Genomic DNA, 16,431 nt, shown 5'->3' with positions numbered 1-16,431 from the left:
CCTATGTATGATAGTGGTCAGGGTTCTTGGCCTTCCCTCAATCAATAGAAATTGGAGAGGCCAGCGAAGAAATTAAGGCAAAGTTTTTGGGGGCCTACTGCGCCTGCAGGAGCGACTAAAACCAAGTGACAGGTTCCCTTGCTTGCTGAGAAGGGGGCGGGGCAGGTGAGCTGGTTCCTTATATGGCGTGAGGACACGGTGTGTACAGGGGTGGTCTGGAGAGGTGGCTCACCTCTTAGGTGGTGTTGAGTGCACTAGCATAGTTTTGCTTCCAGCGGTAAGATAAGTGGCAGTTGGGTTGTGTGTGTGTGTGTGTGTTTAATCTTGTCCATAAGTTGCTCCAACTGCCCATGCACATAGTTTTTTTAGTCTCTTATGGTTTCTTTGTATTTTATTACGGGAGGAGAGGAGACTTTTGTCCAGGTGCAAGCATTGCAGCACTGCAGGAAAAGGTCCCAGGCCTGAGCATGTTTCATGTGTGTATCTGGAACCAGATATCCAAGGAACAGGTGTTATTCATCTGGGAATCCCCCAGGATGCTAGAAAGGTTGATGGAATGGTAGGTACTCACATAGTCACTAAAATGATCAATGTGCAATATGCACCCTTGACAAAACAGTGAGATCAGTGAGGTAGAGTTTATAACTGCCATGGTGCCCGGCACATAAAAGGTAAGGAGGAAATAACACTAAGATCCTTACTTTCCCCCAGTGTTTCAATTGTATATTTCAGGTACCATGTTAGTCCTGTAAAGTGTACAATTTCTGTGGTTTTTAGTGTATCTGCAAAGATGTACATCCACCACCACTAATTCCAAAACATTTTTATCACCCTTCTCATAACCCAGTAGCACTCCCCACTTTTCACTCTTGCCAATGCCTGGTAACCTCTAATCTATGTCTCCATAGATCTGCCTATGAAGAAAATACCATATAAATGGATTCATACAATATGTGGCCTTTTTTGTCTGGCTTATTTCACTTACTGTGTTCCTATGTGCTCATGTTTAGGGTTCACATGTGTTGTAACATGTATCAGTACTTCATTCTCCGTACATTGATTTATTTAGAACTGAGTAATGGTCCATTCTGTGGATATACCATGTTTGCTTATCCACTCAAAATTTTATGTACATTTGTTTCCACTTTTATAAAGATTATACCTTATGATGCTTTGAACATCCATGTTAAAGTTTTTGTGTAGACTTTTGTTTTTAATTCTCTAGAAGTAGAATTGCACATGGCCACCCTGTTTGACGTTTGGAGGAACTGTAAAACTTTTCTGCCTGCACCGTTTTACATTTCTATTAACCATGTAAGAGGGCCTGGAATTGGTTTTTCTATTGCTGCTGTAACAAATTACCACAAATTTACTATCATAAGATAACACAAATTTATTATGTTAGACTTCTAGAGATGGTTGCTCCTTGGAAGAAAAACTGTGACAAACCTAGACAGCACATTAAAAAGCAGAGAAATTACTTTGCCAACAAAGGTCCATCTAGTCAAAAGCTATGGTTTTTCCAGTAGTCATGTATGAATGTGAGAAGTGGACTATAAAGAAAGCTGAGCGCCCAAAAATGATGCTTTTGAACTGTGGTGTTGGAGAAGACTCTTGAGAGTCCCTTGAACAGCAAGATCAAACCAGTCAATCCTAAAGGAAATCAGTCCTGAATATTCATTAGAAGGACTGATGCTGAAGCTGATGCACTCAATGCTTTGGCCACCTGACGCAAAGAACTGAATTACTGGAAAAGACCCTGATGCTGGGAAAGATTGAAGGTGGGAAGAGAAGGGGACAACAGAAGATGGGGTGGTTGGATGGAATCACCAACTTGATGCACATGAGTTTGAGCAAGTTCGGGAGTGGTGATGGACAGGGAAGCCTGGCATGCTGTAGTCCATGGGGTGGCAAAGAGTCAGACACTACTGAGCGACTGAACTGAGACCTCTGGAAACCAGAAGCCTAATTTTACAGGTCTAAAATTGTCAGTGGGGCTCCATTTCCCCTAAAAACTGGAGGGAGAATCTTTACGTTTTCAAGTTATATAAGCTGTTTGCATTTCTTGGTATTCCTGTATCTTAAAAAGGCATTACCCGAACTTCTGTTTCTACTGGCATAACTTCTTTTTCTCTGTTACTTGTTTGACTCCCTCTTATAAAACTCTTGCAATTACATGTGACCCAATTGGATAATCCACAATTATATCCCCCATCTCAAAATCCTTAACCTAATCATATAGCAAATTCCCTTTGGCACCGCCAAGTACAGTAACATATTCACAGATCCCTGTGTGTAGAGCGTGGACATGTTTTGAGGTGAGCATTATTCTATTAACCACAGGTTCCAACTTCTCCACTTATGTCCAAAATTTGCTATTGTTCATCTTTTTTCATCAAGCCATCCTACCTAGTGGGTATACAGTGGTAGCTCATTGTGGTTTTCATTTGTATTACCCCAATGACAAGTGATTTTGAGCATCTTTTCATAGGTTGATTAACCATATCTTCTTCCAGAAAAACGCTCAGATCCTTTGTCTTTTTATTGAGTTGCAGTAGTTTCTCATATATTCTAATACAAGTCTGTTATCTGATGGATAATTTGCAAATATTTTCTCCACTTGAATAGATGTCTTTTTTTCTAGTGTCATTTGAATCGAAAAAGTTCAATTTTGATGAAGTCCAATGTGTCATTTTTTTCTTCTGTTGCTTCCACTTTTCATGTTTTATCTAAAAGGCCATTTCCTAATCCAACATAATAAAAGATTTATACCTATATTTCCTCCAAAGAGTTTTATAACTTTAGCCCTTACATTTATTTAAGCCGTTAATCCATTTTTAAAAAACAATTATATATTAAAAATTTTATTTTTATTTATTTGGCTGCACCAGGTCTTAGCTGCTGCACTTGGGATCTTTGGTTGCAACATGTGGGATCCATGGCATGTGGGATCTAGTTCCCTGATCTGGGATCAAACCTGGGACCCCTGCATTGGGAGCAGGGAGTCTCAACCACTGGATGACTAGGGAAGTCCCTGTTGGTCCATTTTGAGTAAGTCTTTGTATATAATATGAGATTGGGGAGGGGCCCCACTTCATTCTTTTGCATGTGGATATACAGTTGTCCCAGCACCGTTTATTGAAAAGATTCTCTTTGCTTCATTGTATTGCCTTTATTCCTTGATCTAAGATCAGTTGACTATGTCTACTTCTGGCCTCTCTATTCTGTTCCATTGACCTATCTGTCTATTCTTTCAGCAATTCCCACTGTCTGTATTACTAGTTTTTACAGTAAGTATATTCTTTAACATTGTATTGGCTATTCTGAGGATTGGCCTCTCCATATAAACTTTAGAGTCAGTTTGACAATATCCATAGAAAACTTGCTGTAGTTTTGTTGGGACTGCATTGAATCTATAGATCAAGCTTGGAAGAACTAGTATCTAGAAAATAGGGCCACTTTTATACACACAAGGAAGGCTGCGCACACTGCTGCTAAGTCACTTCAGTCGTGTCTGACTCTGTGCGACCCCACAGACGGCAGCCCACCAGGCTCCCCCATCTCTGGGATTCTCCAGGCAGGAACACTGGAGTGGGTTGCCATTTCGTTCTCCAATGCATGAAAGTGAAAGTGAAGCCGCTGAGTCATGTCCGACTCTTAGTGACCCCATGGACTGCAGCCTACGAAGCTCCTCCTATGGGATTTTCCAGGCAAGAGTACTGGAGTGGTTTACCATTGCCTTCTCCTGCCTGAATAAATTCTGGGAGTCTGTTACAAAGAGAAAAAGGAAGACCAGATATTGGGTCAAGTAATTAGCAGTCTCTCCACATACATATGGTAGAAAAAAATGTTTCTGATTAAAGGAAAGCTGAGACTAAAGTCATATAAAAATTGGGAGGATATACATGCTTATGGTTTGGAAATGCTTTTAATCGGGGTATGTTGTTTTCCAATTAAATAGGAAAAAGTTACAAAACTTATGGAAGGAAAAATTTTCTCATCCTAGAACATTAATTTTCTAATCTGTCAAAACAAAGTTATACCTCCAACAGTTGAGAGGTGTTAAGTTTTTAAAATTTTTAATTGGAGGATACTTGCTTTACAACATTGTGCTGGTTTCTGCCACACAGCGTGAAGCAGCCATAAGCATACATGATCCCCCTCCATCTTGAGCCTCCCTCCCACTCTCCCATCCCCCATCTCTAGGCCATCACAGAGCACTATGAGATATAATTAATGTGAGGTGTGTTTTGTACCAGCATAAACCATATAAAATGGGTTTTATAGTCAGAAACAAATATTGGCAATTTCATATAGATCAACCTGTATCAAAGTTTGGGAATAACTTACTTAAAAAAATACTAGTTAGAGCAGATGTAGCTTATCACCATAATACTTAATTTTTAATTGGAGGATAATGGCTTTACAATGTTGTATCACTGTAGTAAAATGACTGTTACAGCTGAATTCCAATCATCTTTCTTCAGTAAAAGGAGTGAAATTACAGCTGGAATATCAGGAACTGTACCTTCACCCTTAAGCACTTCTGAATTCTGTTCTCAGAATTGTAATATCGATGTTGGTAGACTGGAAGATGTCCCCCTCCCAAGTATTTTCATGCTATAATTTTCAGTTATGCCTGTTTAAATTACATGGCAAAATGGACTTTGCAGATGGAATTAAAGTTACAGACCTTAAAACAGGGAAGTCAGCCAGATGTGCCCAATGTAATCTAATAAAGACAGAAGGGTCTAACATCAATAGGATGACAGAAGTAGCAGGAGAGAGTCAAGGACTGGGAGGAACTTGACCATGGTTGGCTTTGAAGAGAAGGAGCTATGAGTCAAGGAATGCAGGCAGCCTCTGGAATATGGGAATGGCTCTTGGCCAACGGCAAGGAAATGGGACCATGATCCTTCAATTGCAAAGAACTGAATTCTGTAAACTGAATGAGCAATGAAATGGAGTCCCCCATCCCACCTCCAGAAGAGAAGTTCTACAAATACCTTGATTTTAGCCCAGGTGAGACCCATCTCAAACAGCTGACCTACAAAACTGTGAAAGACAATACACTTCTGTAGCTTAATACACATAAGCCATTAAATGTGGTAATTTGCAATGGCTGCAATAGAAACTTAACTTACCTTAGTAAAACCTCCATTTTAAAGGACTCATCACAGAATGGTCCCTATAGTCCTTGAAACCATATTTTTTAAAACTCATATTCGGTCCTTAATGATTCTAGTATATTAAACTACATTATAACTGGAAATGTGTATATAGCTAACAAAAGTAAAAATTGTGAACTACAAAGTCAATTATTTTATATAAAAATTCTATAAAAAGTTCATGACTAGTTATTATGAGAAACATTTCATCTAGGAGTGATTTCTAAGGCAGTTTCTTGAGTATCCATAAAAACAGACCCTTCTGTCTCAAAAGAAGGGATATCAATAAGAGGACCAGAATCCTCTATTTCCAAGTTCGGTGGTTTCTCCTGTTCAAAACTCAGGTTTGAATTGTCTTTCATTTGAGTCTCGTGCTCTTCCAACTCCAAAGATTTATCTGGGTCTGGAGCTACAGCTTCATCCTCTTCATGTTGATGCAGAAAATTACAAATCATGTTGGGTCTATAGGAAAAATCATTCTCCTTGATTTGCAGCCATTCCACACCACCTAATAGGGGAGGGTGTGGGTGGGGTGAGAAACCAAGAAATATGAAAAAGGAATTTTAGTTACTTACAAATATTTTTAATTTAAATGTTCTTATGAATATTTATCAAAATAAAACCCCAACTTAAAGAAAGGAACACGGTGCCTGAACCAACTGATAACAAACGTGTAATTTTCATCTTACATGAAGACCTTAGAAAGCCTATAAGGTATGCATTATCAAAATCACTACTATTCTAAGCCCTTTCTCCAGAGTCCAGTTCCCAGCTCATTCTGAGAGATAACTGATCTTCCACTGCCATCTCTTGTCTAGAAGAAAACTGTCACTTCCCTACAATTTTCTTTTTATTCAGTCAGCTTTCAAATACAGTGGATGATACCACTCTATCATCTTCCAAGTCAACATTTATGTGTCATTTTAAATTGAAGAATCCAACTGTGAAATAAGACATCTCTCCAAAAAAAATCCTTGAAAAAAATTTTTGTTCCTTTTCGTACCTACAGTCAAATCCCTAATCCCTCAATGAACGCCCATAATCAAGAATTGCTTCAATAATGCTAGCCATTTTTTTCTCTTATCCTTTTGACCCTTTCAGAAAGCCAAGTATTTTCATAGATATTTAATTCCTATAACCCCAAGCTATTTACTGTCATTGTCAAAGTTCCATTAGGTATCTGTAAGATGCTTACTCCTTGGAAGCAAAGTTATGACCAACTTAGATAGCATATTGAAAAGCAGAGACATTACTTTGCCAACAAAGGTCCATCTAGTCAAGGCTATGGTTTTTCCAGTGGTCATGTATGGATGTGAGAGTTGGACTGTGAAGAAAGCTGAGTGCCGAAGAATTGATGCTTTTGAACTGTGGTGTTAGAGAAGACTCTTGAGAGTCCCTTGGACTTCAAGGAGATCCAACCAGTCCATTCTGAAGGAGATCAGCCCTGGGATTTCTTTGGAAGGAATGATGCTAAAGCTGAAACTCCAGTACTTTGGCCACCTCACGCGAAGAGTTGACTCATTGGAAAAGACTCTGATGCTGGGAGGGATTGGGGGCAGGAGGAGAAGGGGATGACAGAGGATGAGATGGCTGGATGGCATCACTGACTCGATAGACGTGAGTCTGAGTGAACTCCGGGAGTTGGTGATGGACAGGGAGGCCTGGCATGCTGCGATTCATGGGGTCGCAAAGAGTTGGACACGACTGAGCGACTGAACTGAGCAGAACTGAAGATATCCCAACCTATCTTGTCACCCTGTTTGAGCATCCATCTGTCCTATACCCCACCATAAACTAACTCTTCTGCAGCTGTTTGCTGAAACATCCTTACTGTTGATCCCCTATCTTTTCTCTATAAAGTCTCCCTCTTTCAAAACTCGATTAGTCCTTTCCCTCCAGCTCAGCTTCAACTATTGACTTCTATTTTTAAAAAAACCTGTATTTTTTGCTTGCAATAACATTATCCTAAACATATAGAATAACATTATTCTTAAAAAAAAAAATTTTTTTAGTAACCAAGTTCAAAACCTTAAAGCCACCCTAAAGCCTACTCTGTTATTTAGCATAATACTTGGCACATAACAGATACTTAAAATAAGTTGAGTGAAATGGGTGTCGAATCGTAGACATCCATGTCTGTCTAAATGTGATTTACTTTAGAGTACAAGCTCCTAGAAAATAAGGACCACACCTTGTTCTGCTGGCATCCAAGATGGTCCCCAATGATCCTCACCTACCTGACATGCATGCCCCTGTGTCGTCCCCTCCCACACAGAATAGGATATAAAAGAAATGACAGAATGTGACTTCTAAGGCTAGTTCATAAAAGACATTGTGGCTTCTACTTCGTTCTTAAAAATCACTTGGTCTGGGAAAGCCAGCTGCCGTGTCAAAAGGGCACTCAAAACAGTAGTGTGAGGAGGGCAAGGCTGTGACGCCTCCAGCACAAATGCACCAGCCATGTGAGTGAGCCATCCTACAGTTAGGTTTTTCCAGCCCTACTCAAGTCTCCGGATGACTATAGCCCAGTCAACAAAATGACTGCAACCTCATGAGAGACCCAAGCCAGACTACCTAGCTAATAAGCTGTTTCCCAATTCCTGATTCATAGAAACCATGGGAGACAGTGCTTCTGTTGCTATTATTTTAAGCCATTAAGTTTAGGGGCCACTTTTTATGCAGCAATAGATAACCAGTACAGCCTTGAATAGTTGGTTGCTAATTTATTTGATTAAAATACACCCAAATTTTGCACTTCCCTGGTGGAACAGTGGATAAGAATCTGCCTGCCAATGCAGGGGACACAGGTTCGATCCCTGGTTTGGGAAGATTCCATATGCTGTGGGAGCAACTAAGCCCATAAGCCACAACTACTGAATCTGCTGCAACTCCTGAAGCCTATGTGCCTAGACCCTGTGCTCCACAAGAGAAGCCACAGTGATGAAAAGCCTGTGTTTGCAAAAAAGAGTAGCCCTGCTTGCTGCAACTACAGAAAACCCATACAAAGCTAATGAATAAATAAAAAGATGCATCCAGATTCTCCCAAAGATCTATTAGATTATTAAGACTAGAGCAAATTCTGTAACTTCCTTTAAGAAGAATATTTAAATGATAGTTAAGCCATTTGATATGTATCTGCCTTTCAAGTTCATTCAGAACTTCAAATGCCTCCTTCTTATTATTTTCAAAGTGTCTAAAAGAAAGGATAGTTGTGGAATATGTAAGAACAAAGATTTGTTATATAGTTATGTGTAGCTGGTATAAATTTCTAGATGATGAATGTACCTTCAAATATTTATTCTTTAAAATAAAATAAATCAAGCCATGAATATTCATCATTAGGGTCTTATTTACTAGTGTTTCAAATATGTCTTTGAGCAATAAGCCTTGTTTTTGGTGGACAAACACATTTATTTTGACCGTGTCCCACATTCCCTAGGGCAACAGAAAGAGGTTGGTGTGGTGAGCAACGGGCTTTTAAGCCATCAAGTGGTTATCTGTCCATCTCCGCAAACATGTGCCTGCTACAGGTGCAAGAAACACCCTAAAGTCTCTAGTGTTGGATGACTAGCAACTGGAGAAGGCTAACTGGGTGTTTATTAAGAACTAGACTTCAGATTAACAACTGTGGTCTTAGAGTCCCTCCTTCACATACAAAGCCAGCTTCTTCCAGTCGTGAGCATCTTGGGGAAGGTTACTGTGTCTCCCCAAAGCTCAGGAGATGCTGTGGGGGTCAAGAACTGCTACCATCATATCTTCTGCACTTACAAAGACGTTTTAATGGTGGGGAGAGGAGTGGCTGCTGAATTCCTTGGGGTTGAAATCATGTCACATTGCTTGACAAACTCCTCACAATCGTTTCCAATGCAAACCAGATAAAAATTTCTCATATGTCTCCAGTGCCCCCAGCTATATGAGAATTCAACTAAATTTTAAAATCTATCTTTGGTACTTTTTATGGAGCGCTCTCAATTTTCACATACTTAACCTATGACACATAGTTATTATTCTGAAGTACAAAGAACATCCTGGCAACAACGTGTCATAAAGCCAATACTGAATCATCTATTTTCAGAGAAATAAGTGAACTAACCTATGTTTTCTTCTCCTTCCTTCTTTTCTGTCAGAAGAGTCCTTGTCATGCTGAGCTTCTTCATTGTGTGGCATTTATATTTTAGCACAGTTTTATTACTGCCTTCTGCATCCACTAAAATACAAAATGAACACTATTATACTGCTTGATGCCTTCAAATAATCATGTTAAGCTTCGATGGTTCCAGTTTAGAGAGCTAAACTACTTCCTATCAAGATAATGCAGTTCAGTTCAAGATTTAACTCATTCCTCCTGCTCCAGCCACAGAGAAGTAACAGATTAAACACGTAAGAACTGAAGATACAAGTGAACTCAAAGACAACACTAATTTGTCTTTGGGTTTCTGTCCCAAAGTTAGAGTAAGGTCTATTAGGTGCCAGCCCTGAAGTGGGAAAGCGGGGCCGGGAATTTGGGTTCATTGGGTAATGAGATCTAAAATTCTGTCGCTCAAAATGAAGCACCAAAGTCAGACACTACTTTAAACCAGACTGGAGTGAGAACATCCCCAATCAGGAGAGAAAGCTGAGAAAAAAAAATTACTGTCCACCTGCTGCTTGGGGTCACAGCTTTATAAAAACTGTGGGTGTAGGCAGGAATGACGGATGAGACTCTACGCTAAGGATGTGAAGCACACTGAAATCCTGCAGAGCCTGCCACTGTGTGACTGACTGATACTACACTTCAGAGAGCAACACAGTGGTATCTATTAAGTTGACCCATGTGAAACTGGCGCTATTCAGCCCAAATGTTAATTTCATATGGTTGAATCTAGTACACACACTCATCAATCTAACAGTTCCGTTTCTAAGTGTATACCCAAGAGACATTTTTACATATATGCACGAGACATTTTTGTGGTGAGTAAATAAGCATAATTAAGAAAACAGGCTCCGGAGCAGACCATCTTGGTTCCAATCCTGGTTCTGCTTCTATCCTGGCTCTGCTTCTAGGTCTATGACCTTGAGAATGTTTTTCTCTCTCTGTGCTTCAGTTTCTTCAAATATAAAATGAATATAACAATGCCCTCTACCTCATAGACTTGTGGTGAGGATTCAATACATTTATACATGGAACACTTAGAACAGTGCCTGACATACAGAAAGCACTCAATAAATTTTAGTAGTTATTAATAAAAATGGAAGCAACCAACATGTCCATTAATTGGAGAAAAAACTGCGGTACAGTCACAAATAGCAACAGGGAAAACATTTATATATATATAAGCATGTAAAAAATTTCAAAACATATCTCTAATTGAAAAAAAGATATAGAATGATATATTTATCATATGCTACAATTTATATATTAAGTGTGAAAGTATCCAGAAAGTGCTATTTATTGTCTGCTGATACATACATATGTAATATAAAATCAGGTGTAAGAAAGATAAACACCAAATTCAAGAGAAGGATCACCTCTGAAGACAAGTGATTACCTCTGAAGACAGAAGGGAGTAATTTTGGAGAGGGATACACAAGGGGCTTCAAATGCATCTGGAAGGCTTTTTAACTACCTAGCCAAAAGGGAGAATTTGACACAGGTAGACAGTGGGTACATGAGATGTTTAACTTTAATATCCATCATATACAAGTATGTTTGAAATATTTCATAACAAAAAGAGTTGAATCAGCATAGCAATCACTTACCATATTCAACATTTTCTTCAAATATAACACAGGTCCCAACAGTGTCTGCAGAAAAACATTAAGGCAACTTATTGAAATAGCTACTTTCTCCAAAAGGCATATAAAAAAGGGAATTTCATCTCTCTGACATCCTCCTACCTTCATACTCTCCAGCAAAGACATAGCTGTCCACTTGCAGGATGGGCCTTTCAGTATCAATTCCCTACAACAGAATATTAGATCAGATCAGTTGCTCAGTCGTGTCCGACTCTTTGCGACCCCATGAATTGCAGCACGCCAGGCCTCCCTGTCCATCACCAACTCCCGGAATAGGACCATTAAAATAATCATTAGTAAAAACAGCCTTGGGAGTGGGGGAAATGGGTGAAGAGGGGCTCAAATGATACCAACTTCCAGTCATAAATAAGTCCTGGGATGTTTAAGAACATCATGGTGACTACAGATAATACTGTACTTTATATCTGAAAGTTGCTAAGACAGTAAATCTTCAAAGTCGTTGCCAGAAGAAAAAAAAATTTTGTAATTATGTGTAGTGATGGGGGTTAATCAGACATTGCGGTGATTAATTCACAATACAGACAAATACTGAAAATGTTGTACAGCTAAAACTAATATAATTTTTTAAAAAAATTGCTGTTGTTCAATCCTTCAGTCATGTCTGACTCTTTGCGACCCCATGGAGTGCAACACGCCAGGCTTCCCTGTCTTTCAGCATCTCCCTGAGTTTACTCAAACTCATGTTCATTGAGTCGGTGATGCCATCCAACTATCTCGTCCTCTGTCGTCTCCTTCTCCTCCTGCCTTCAATCTTTTCCAGCATCAGGGTCTTTCCCAAAAAGTCAGCTCTTCACATCAAGTGGACAAAGTATTGGAGCTTCAGCATCAGTCCTTCCAGTGAATATTCAGGGTTGATTTCCTTTAGGATCAACTGGTTTGATCTCATTGCTGTCCAAGAGACTTTCAAGAGTCTTCTTCAGCACCACAGTTTGAAGGCTCAATTCTTCAGCACTCAGCCTTTTTTATTGTCCATCTCTCACATCTGTACATGACTACTGGAAAAACCGTAGCTTTGACTAGATGGACCCTGGTAGGCAAAGTAATGTCTCTGCTTTTTAATATGCTGTCTAGGTTGGTCATAGCTTTTCTTCCAAGGAGGAGGCGTTTTTTAATTTTGTGGCTGCAGTCACCAGCTGCAGTGATTTTAGAGCCCAAGGAAATACAGTCTGTCACTGTTTTCACTGTTTTCCCATCTATTTGCCATGAAGTGATGGGACCAGATGCCATGATCTTAGTTTTTTGAATGTTGAGTTTTAAGCCTGCCTTTTCACTCTCCTCTTTTACTTTCATCAAGAAGCTTTTTAGTTCTTCTTCACTTTCTGCCATAAGGGTGGTGTCATCTGTGTATCTGAGGGTATTGATATTTCTCCCAGAAATCTTGATTCCAGCTTCTGCTTTATCCAGCCCAGCATTTCACATGATATACTCTGCATATAAGTTAAATAAGTAGGGTGACAATATACAACTTTGACATACTCCTTTCCCAATGTGGTTGCAAACTGTTGCTTCTTGACCTGCATACAGGTTTCTAAGGAGGCAGGTAAGGTGGTCTGGTATTCCCATCTCTTGAAGAATTGTCCATAGCTTGTTGTGATCCACACAATCAAAGGCTTTAGCATAGTCAATGAAGCAGTAGATGCTTTTCTGGAATTCTCTCGCTTTTCCTATGATCCAACAGATGTTGGCAATTTGATCTTTGGTTCCTCTTCCCTTTCTAAATCCAGCTTGTACATCTGGAAGTTTGCGGTTCACATACTGTTGACGCCTAGCTTGAAAGATTTTGAGCATTACATTGCTAGCATATGAAATGAGTAAAACTGTGCGGTAATTTGCACATTCTTTGGCACTGTCTTTCTTTGGGATTGGAATGAAAGCTGACCTTTTCCAGGTCAGTTTTATAAAAAATATTTTATTTTTTTACAAAAATTATTATTATAAAAACATAATTATTTATGTTTGGCTGTGCTGGGTCTTCGGTGCTGTGTGGGCTTTTCTCTATTGCAGCGAGCTGGGGCTACTCTCTAATCACAGTGCTCCGGCCTCTCACTGCGGTGGCTTCTCTTGTTGCACAGCATGGGCTCTATAGTACTCGGGCTTCAGTATCTGTGGCTGGAGGGCTCTAAGCACTGGGCTCAGTAGTTGTGGCGCAGGGGGCTTAGTTGCTCTGGGGCATGTGGGATCTTCCTGGATCAAGGATCAAACTCTGGTCTCCTACATTGGCAGGTGGATTCTTTACTACTGAGCCACCAGGGAAATCTAGTATAATATTATATGTCAATTATTTCTCAATTTAAAAAAGAAAAGAAGGATTTCCCTGGTGGTCCAGTGGTTAAAACTCACTGCAGGGGGCACAGGTTAGACCCCTGGTCTGGAAACAAAGATCCCACCTGCCTGGAGTGGGCACAGTAGTTGCAGCCCAGAGGCTCTTTAATTGTGTCCTGTGGGCTTCAGTGGTCATGGCACTGAGACTTAGCTGCCCCAGGGCATGTGGGATCTTAGTTCCCCTCACCAAGAATTGTACCCCTGACCCCTGCATCGCAAGGCAGATTCTTAACCAGGGAGGTCCAAAAACAGTGTATTTTTTTTTTCAAAATGTAATCTTCCATTTCAAAATGCACCCCCGGCCCCAATCTTTACTCTCTCCAGCCACACACGCAGACATCAGGCATAGTTGTTGATGCTGTCAACTACAAACTGGCACTTGCCAAGAGCATTGCCAATGACTGAACAACAAGGGCATCTGCCACCTGCCCCTATGGAGATGGAACCCTGTGCTGCTGCAGCTGCTGGTCTTCAGCACCCCCTGAGAGAGTTCAGGGTGGAGTGAACCACTGTGTGCTCCAGGGAATCTGGGGGGACAGATCTTTAGATAGTTAGATCTTTTCAGGAACTGATTTTATGATCTGAACCCTTGCATCTCCTCTTACCTAGAAAAGCACTAAATCCCTTCATGGGGACATCAAATCCTTGTGACTAGTAGAAAACCTTTTGTAATATGAGTGCTTAACGGTACTGAACTCCCCCTTCACCAAATTCTTATATATGGACCCTTCCCCACTGTCTCTTTGGAGCAGTCTCTCAGAACTATCAGAGGTGCTGCCTCCCTGGCTGCAGTTCTCAGATCAGATCAGATCAGTCGCTCAGTCGTGTCCGACTCTTTGCGACCCCATGAATCGCAGCACACCAGGCCTCCCTGTCCATCACCAACTCCCAGAGTTCACTCAGACTCATGTCCAATTGAGTCAGTGATGCCATCCAGCCATCTCATCCTCTGTCGTCCCCGTCCCCAAATAAAACTTAACTCTCAAGCTGTGCATCTTATTTTAGTCGACAATGCTGTAGAAGTTGGGCATTAGTTTTCTCCTAGCTGCTCCCATAGCTCCCTGTACTGTGACTGTCTCCAACGGTTCACTGCTTTGTACACCTGGAATTAATCTATTTTAAGGAGATGCTTTTGAACTGCGGTGTTAGAGAAGACTCTGGAGAGTTCCTCAGACAGCAAGAAGATCCAACCAGTCCATCCTAAAGGAACTCAGTCCCGAATATTCATTGGAAAGACTGATGCTGAAGCTGAAACTCCAATACTTTGGCCACCTGATGCGAAGAACTGACTCGTTTAAAAAAACCCTGAAGCTGGGAAAGACTGAAGGCAGGCGGAGAAAGGGACGACAGAGGATGAGATGGTTGGATGGCATCACCGCAATGGACATGAGTTTGAGTAAGGTTCGGGAGCTGGCGATGGACAGGGAAGCCTGGCGTGCTGCAGTCCATGGGGTCGCAAAAAAACACGACTGAGCGACTTAACTGAACTAAAGGGGATGGGTATGTCACCATTCATTCTTGTTTTAGATTTAAGAAAACCTACAACAACCCACCAATTCTACAAGACTCACCAAAATCTTGCATTTATTTTCACATTTTGAGAGCAAGTCTGAATCAAGAATTCCTGATAATTCCACCATAACCAGCTGCTCCTGGTGGAAGAAAGAAGGGTTAACGCGCTGGCCTGTGAGAGTGCAGGAAGAGGCAGGCTAAGGAGAAAAGCCAAACACACACCCGCAGTGAAACGACTCCACTTTTGTGAAAACTAAGTCCTGCTTTCAGGAGAGGAAGCGCGCTCCGTTAACGAAGGTAACCTCCCTCCTTCCCCCTAGAACTTCCGTGTGGCCCGTAGGGCTATGGGCAGCTGCCTGCCGCCCCGCGCGCTCAGGGGCACAATCCCGCCAGGCGCCTCGAGGCCGCGCGCCGACTCCCTGCCCCGCACACAGCCACTTCCACCCCCGCCACCACCGCGCGGGCTTCCGCCGTGGCACTCACTGTTTCCTCCTCCTCCTCTTCCTCCTCTTCGTCCCAGTCCACCCAACTCGGCTCCTTGGCAGCTGCCGCCATGCCGCCGCTCCTCTGCGCCGCCAGCGAACCCTGGGCCCCGCCCGCCGGGGCCGCCATCTTGAGTAAGGGCAGCAGCTCCCGCCCCGCAGCGGCTCCGGCTGCGCCCGCTGCTCCTGCCAGCACGCGAGATGGCGGCTCCCGGGTCCACGTGGAGCTCCTTGTTCCTCTCCGAGAGCTGGAGCCAGGACTCTGGCCTCGGTCGGGCAGCTTCGGCGACCTAGGGAACCCTCGGAGTCCCGTCGCTGGTGGGACGAGCCCACTGGCGAGCGAGGCAGAGGAAATCAAGAAGGTGCAGGCAAAGAGGCCACCGTGCGCGAGGGAAATGGAGAGGCCTAGAGTATCCCCATCCTACATTGCTTTGAAAGAAATTCTTAATGTTGTGTAAACACTCATCCTCAATTCAAGTTCTCCCCGAGCCAAGCTAAGGGCACACTTCACTGCGCTAGGAAGTGAGCTTGGGTTTCAGGACCCTGCAAAAGCTGCAGGCTTCGCAGGTGGCGCTAGTGGTAAAGATCCCGCCTGCCAATGCAGGAGACGGGCGGTCGATCCCTGGGTTGGGAAGATACTCTGGAGGCGGGCATGGCAACCCATTCGTGGACTGAGGAGCCTGGCGGGCTGCAGTCCGTAGGGTCCCATAGAGAAGGACAGCATTGAAGCGACTTAGCACGCAAAAAAAAAAAAAAAAAGATGTAGGAATGGCAGATGGAGATCCGATTGCCCTAAGCTCTGTAAGAGACAGACATTGGGGAGTACTAAAACCTCAGATATGCAGATGACACCACCCTTATGGCAGACAGTGAAGAGGAACTAAAAAGCCTCTTGATGAAAGTGAAAGAGGAGAGTGAAAAAGTTGGCTTAAAGCTCAACATTCAGAAAACGAAGATCATGGCATCCGGTCCCATCAGTTCATGGGAAATAGATGGGGAAACAGTGGAAACAGTGGCAGACTTTATTTTTCTGGGCTCCAAAATCACTGCAGATGGTGACTGCAGCCATGAAATTCAAAGACTCTTACTCCTTGGAAGGAAAGTTATGACCAACCTAGATAGCATATTCAAAAGCAGAGACATTACTTTGC

The 16,431-nt window shown here is 42.0% G+C and overlaps 1 protein-coding gene across 1 annotated transcript; it reads right to left on the bottom strand.

Moving 5' to 3' along the window:
• Positions 1 to 4,377: 4,377 nt before the first annotated feature.
• On the bottom strand, positions 4,378 to 15,442 carry GTF3C6 (general transcription factor IIIC subunit 6). Its single transcript, XM_006071816.4, has 6 exons — positions 15,282 to 15,442; positions 14,858 to 14,938; positions 11,046 to 11,109; positions 10,908 to 10,952; positions 9,262 to 9,375; positions 4,378 to 5,676 (listed from the first exon to the last, which is right to left on the bottom strand). Exons 1-6 carry the CDS (start codon positions 15,408 to 15,410, stop codon positions 5,375 to 5,377), a joined length of 735 nt encoding a protein of 244 aa, XP_006071878.1. The 5' UTR covers positions 15,411 to 15,442; the 3' UTR covers positions 4,378 to 5,374.
• Positions 15,443 to 16,431: the final 989 nt, after the last annotated feature.

This window comes from Bubalus bubalis, chromosome 10 (genome assembly GCF_019923935.1).
Source record: "Bubalus bubalis isolate 160015118507 breed Murrah chromosome 10, NDDB_SH_1, whole genome shotgun sequence".
NCBI lineage: Eukaryota > Metazoa > Chordata > Mammalia > Artiodactyla > Bovidae > Bubalus > Bubalus bubalis.
This window is presented reverse-complemented; position numbering and strand designations above follow the sequence as displayed.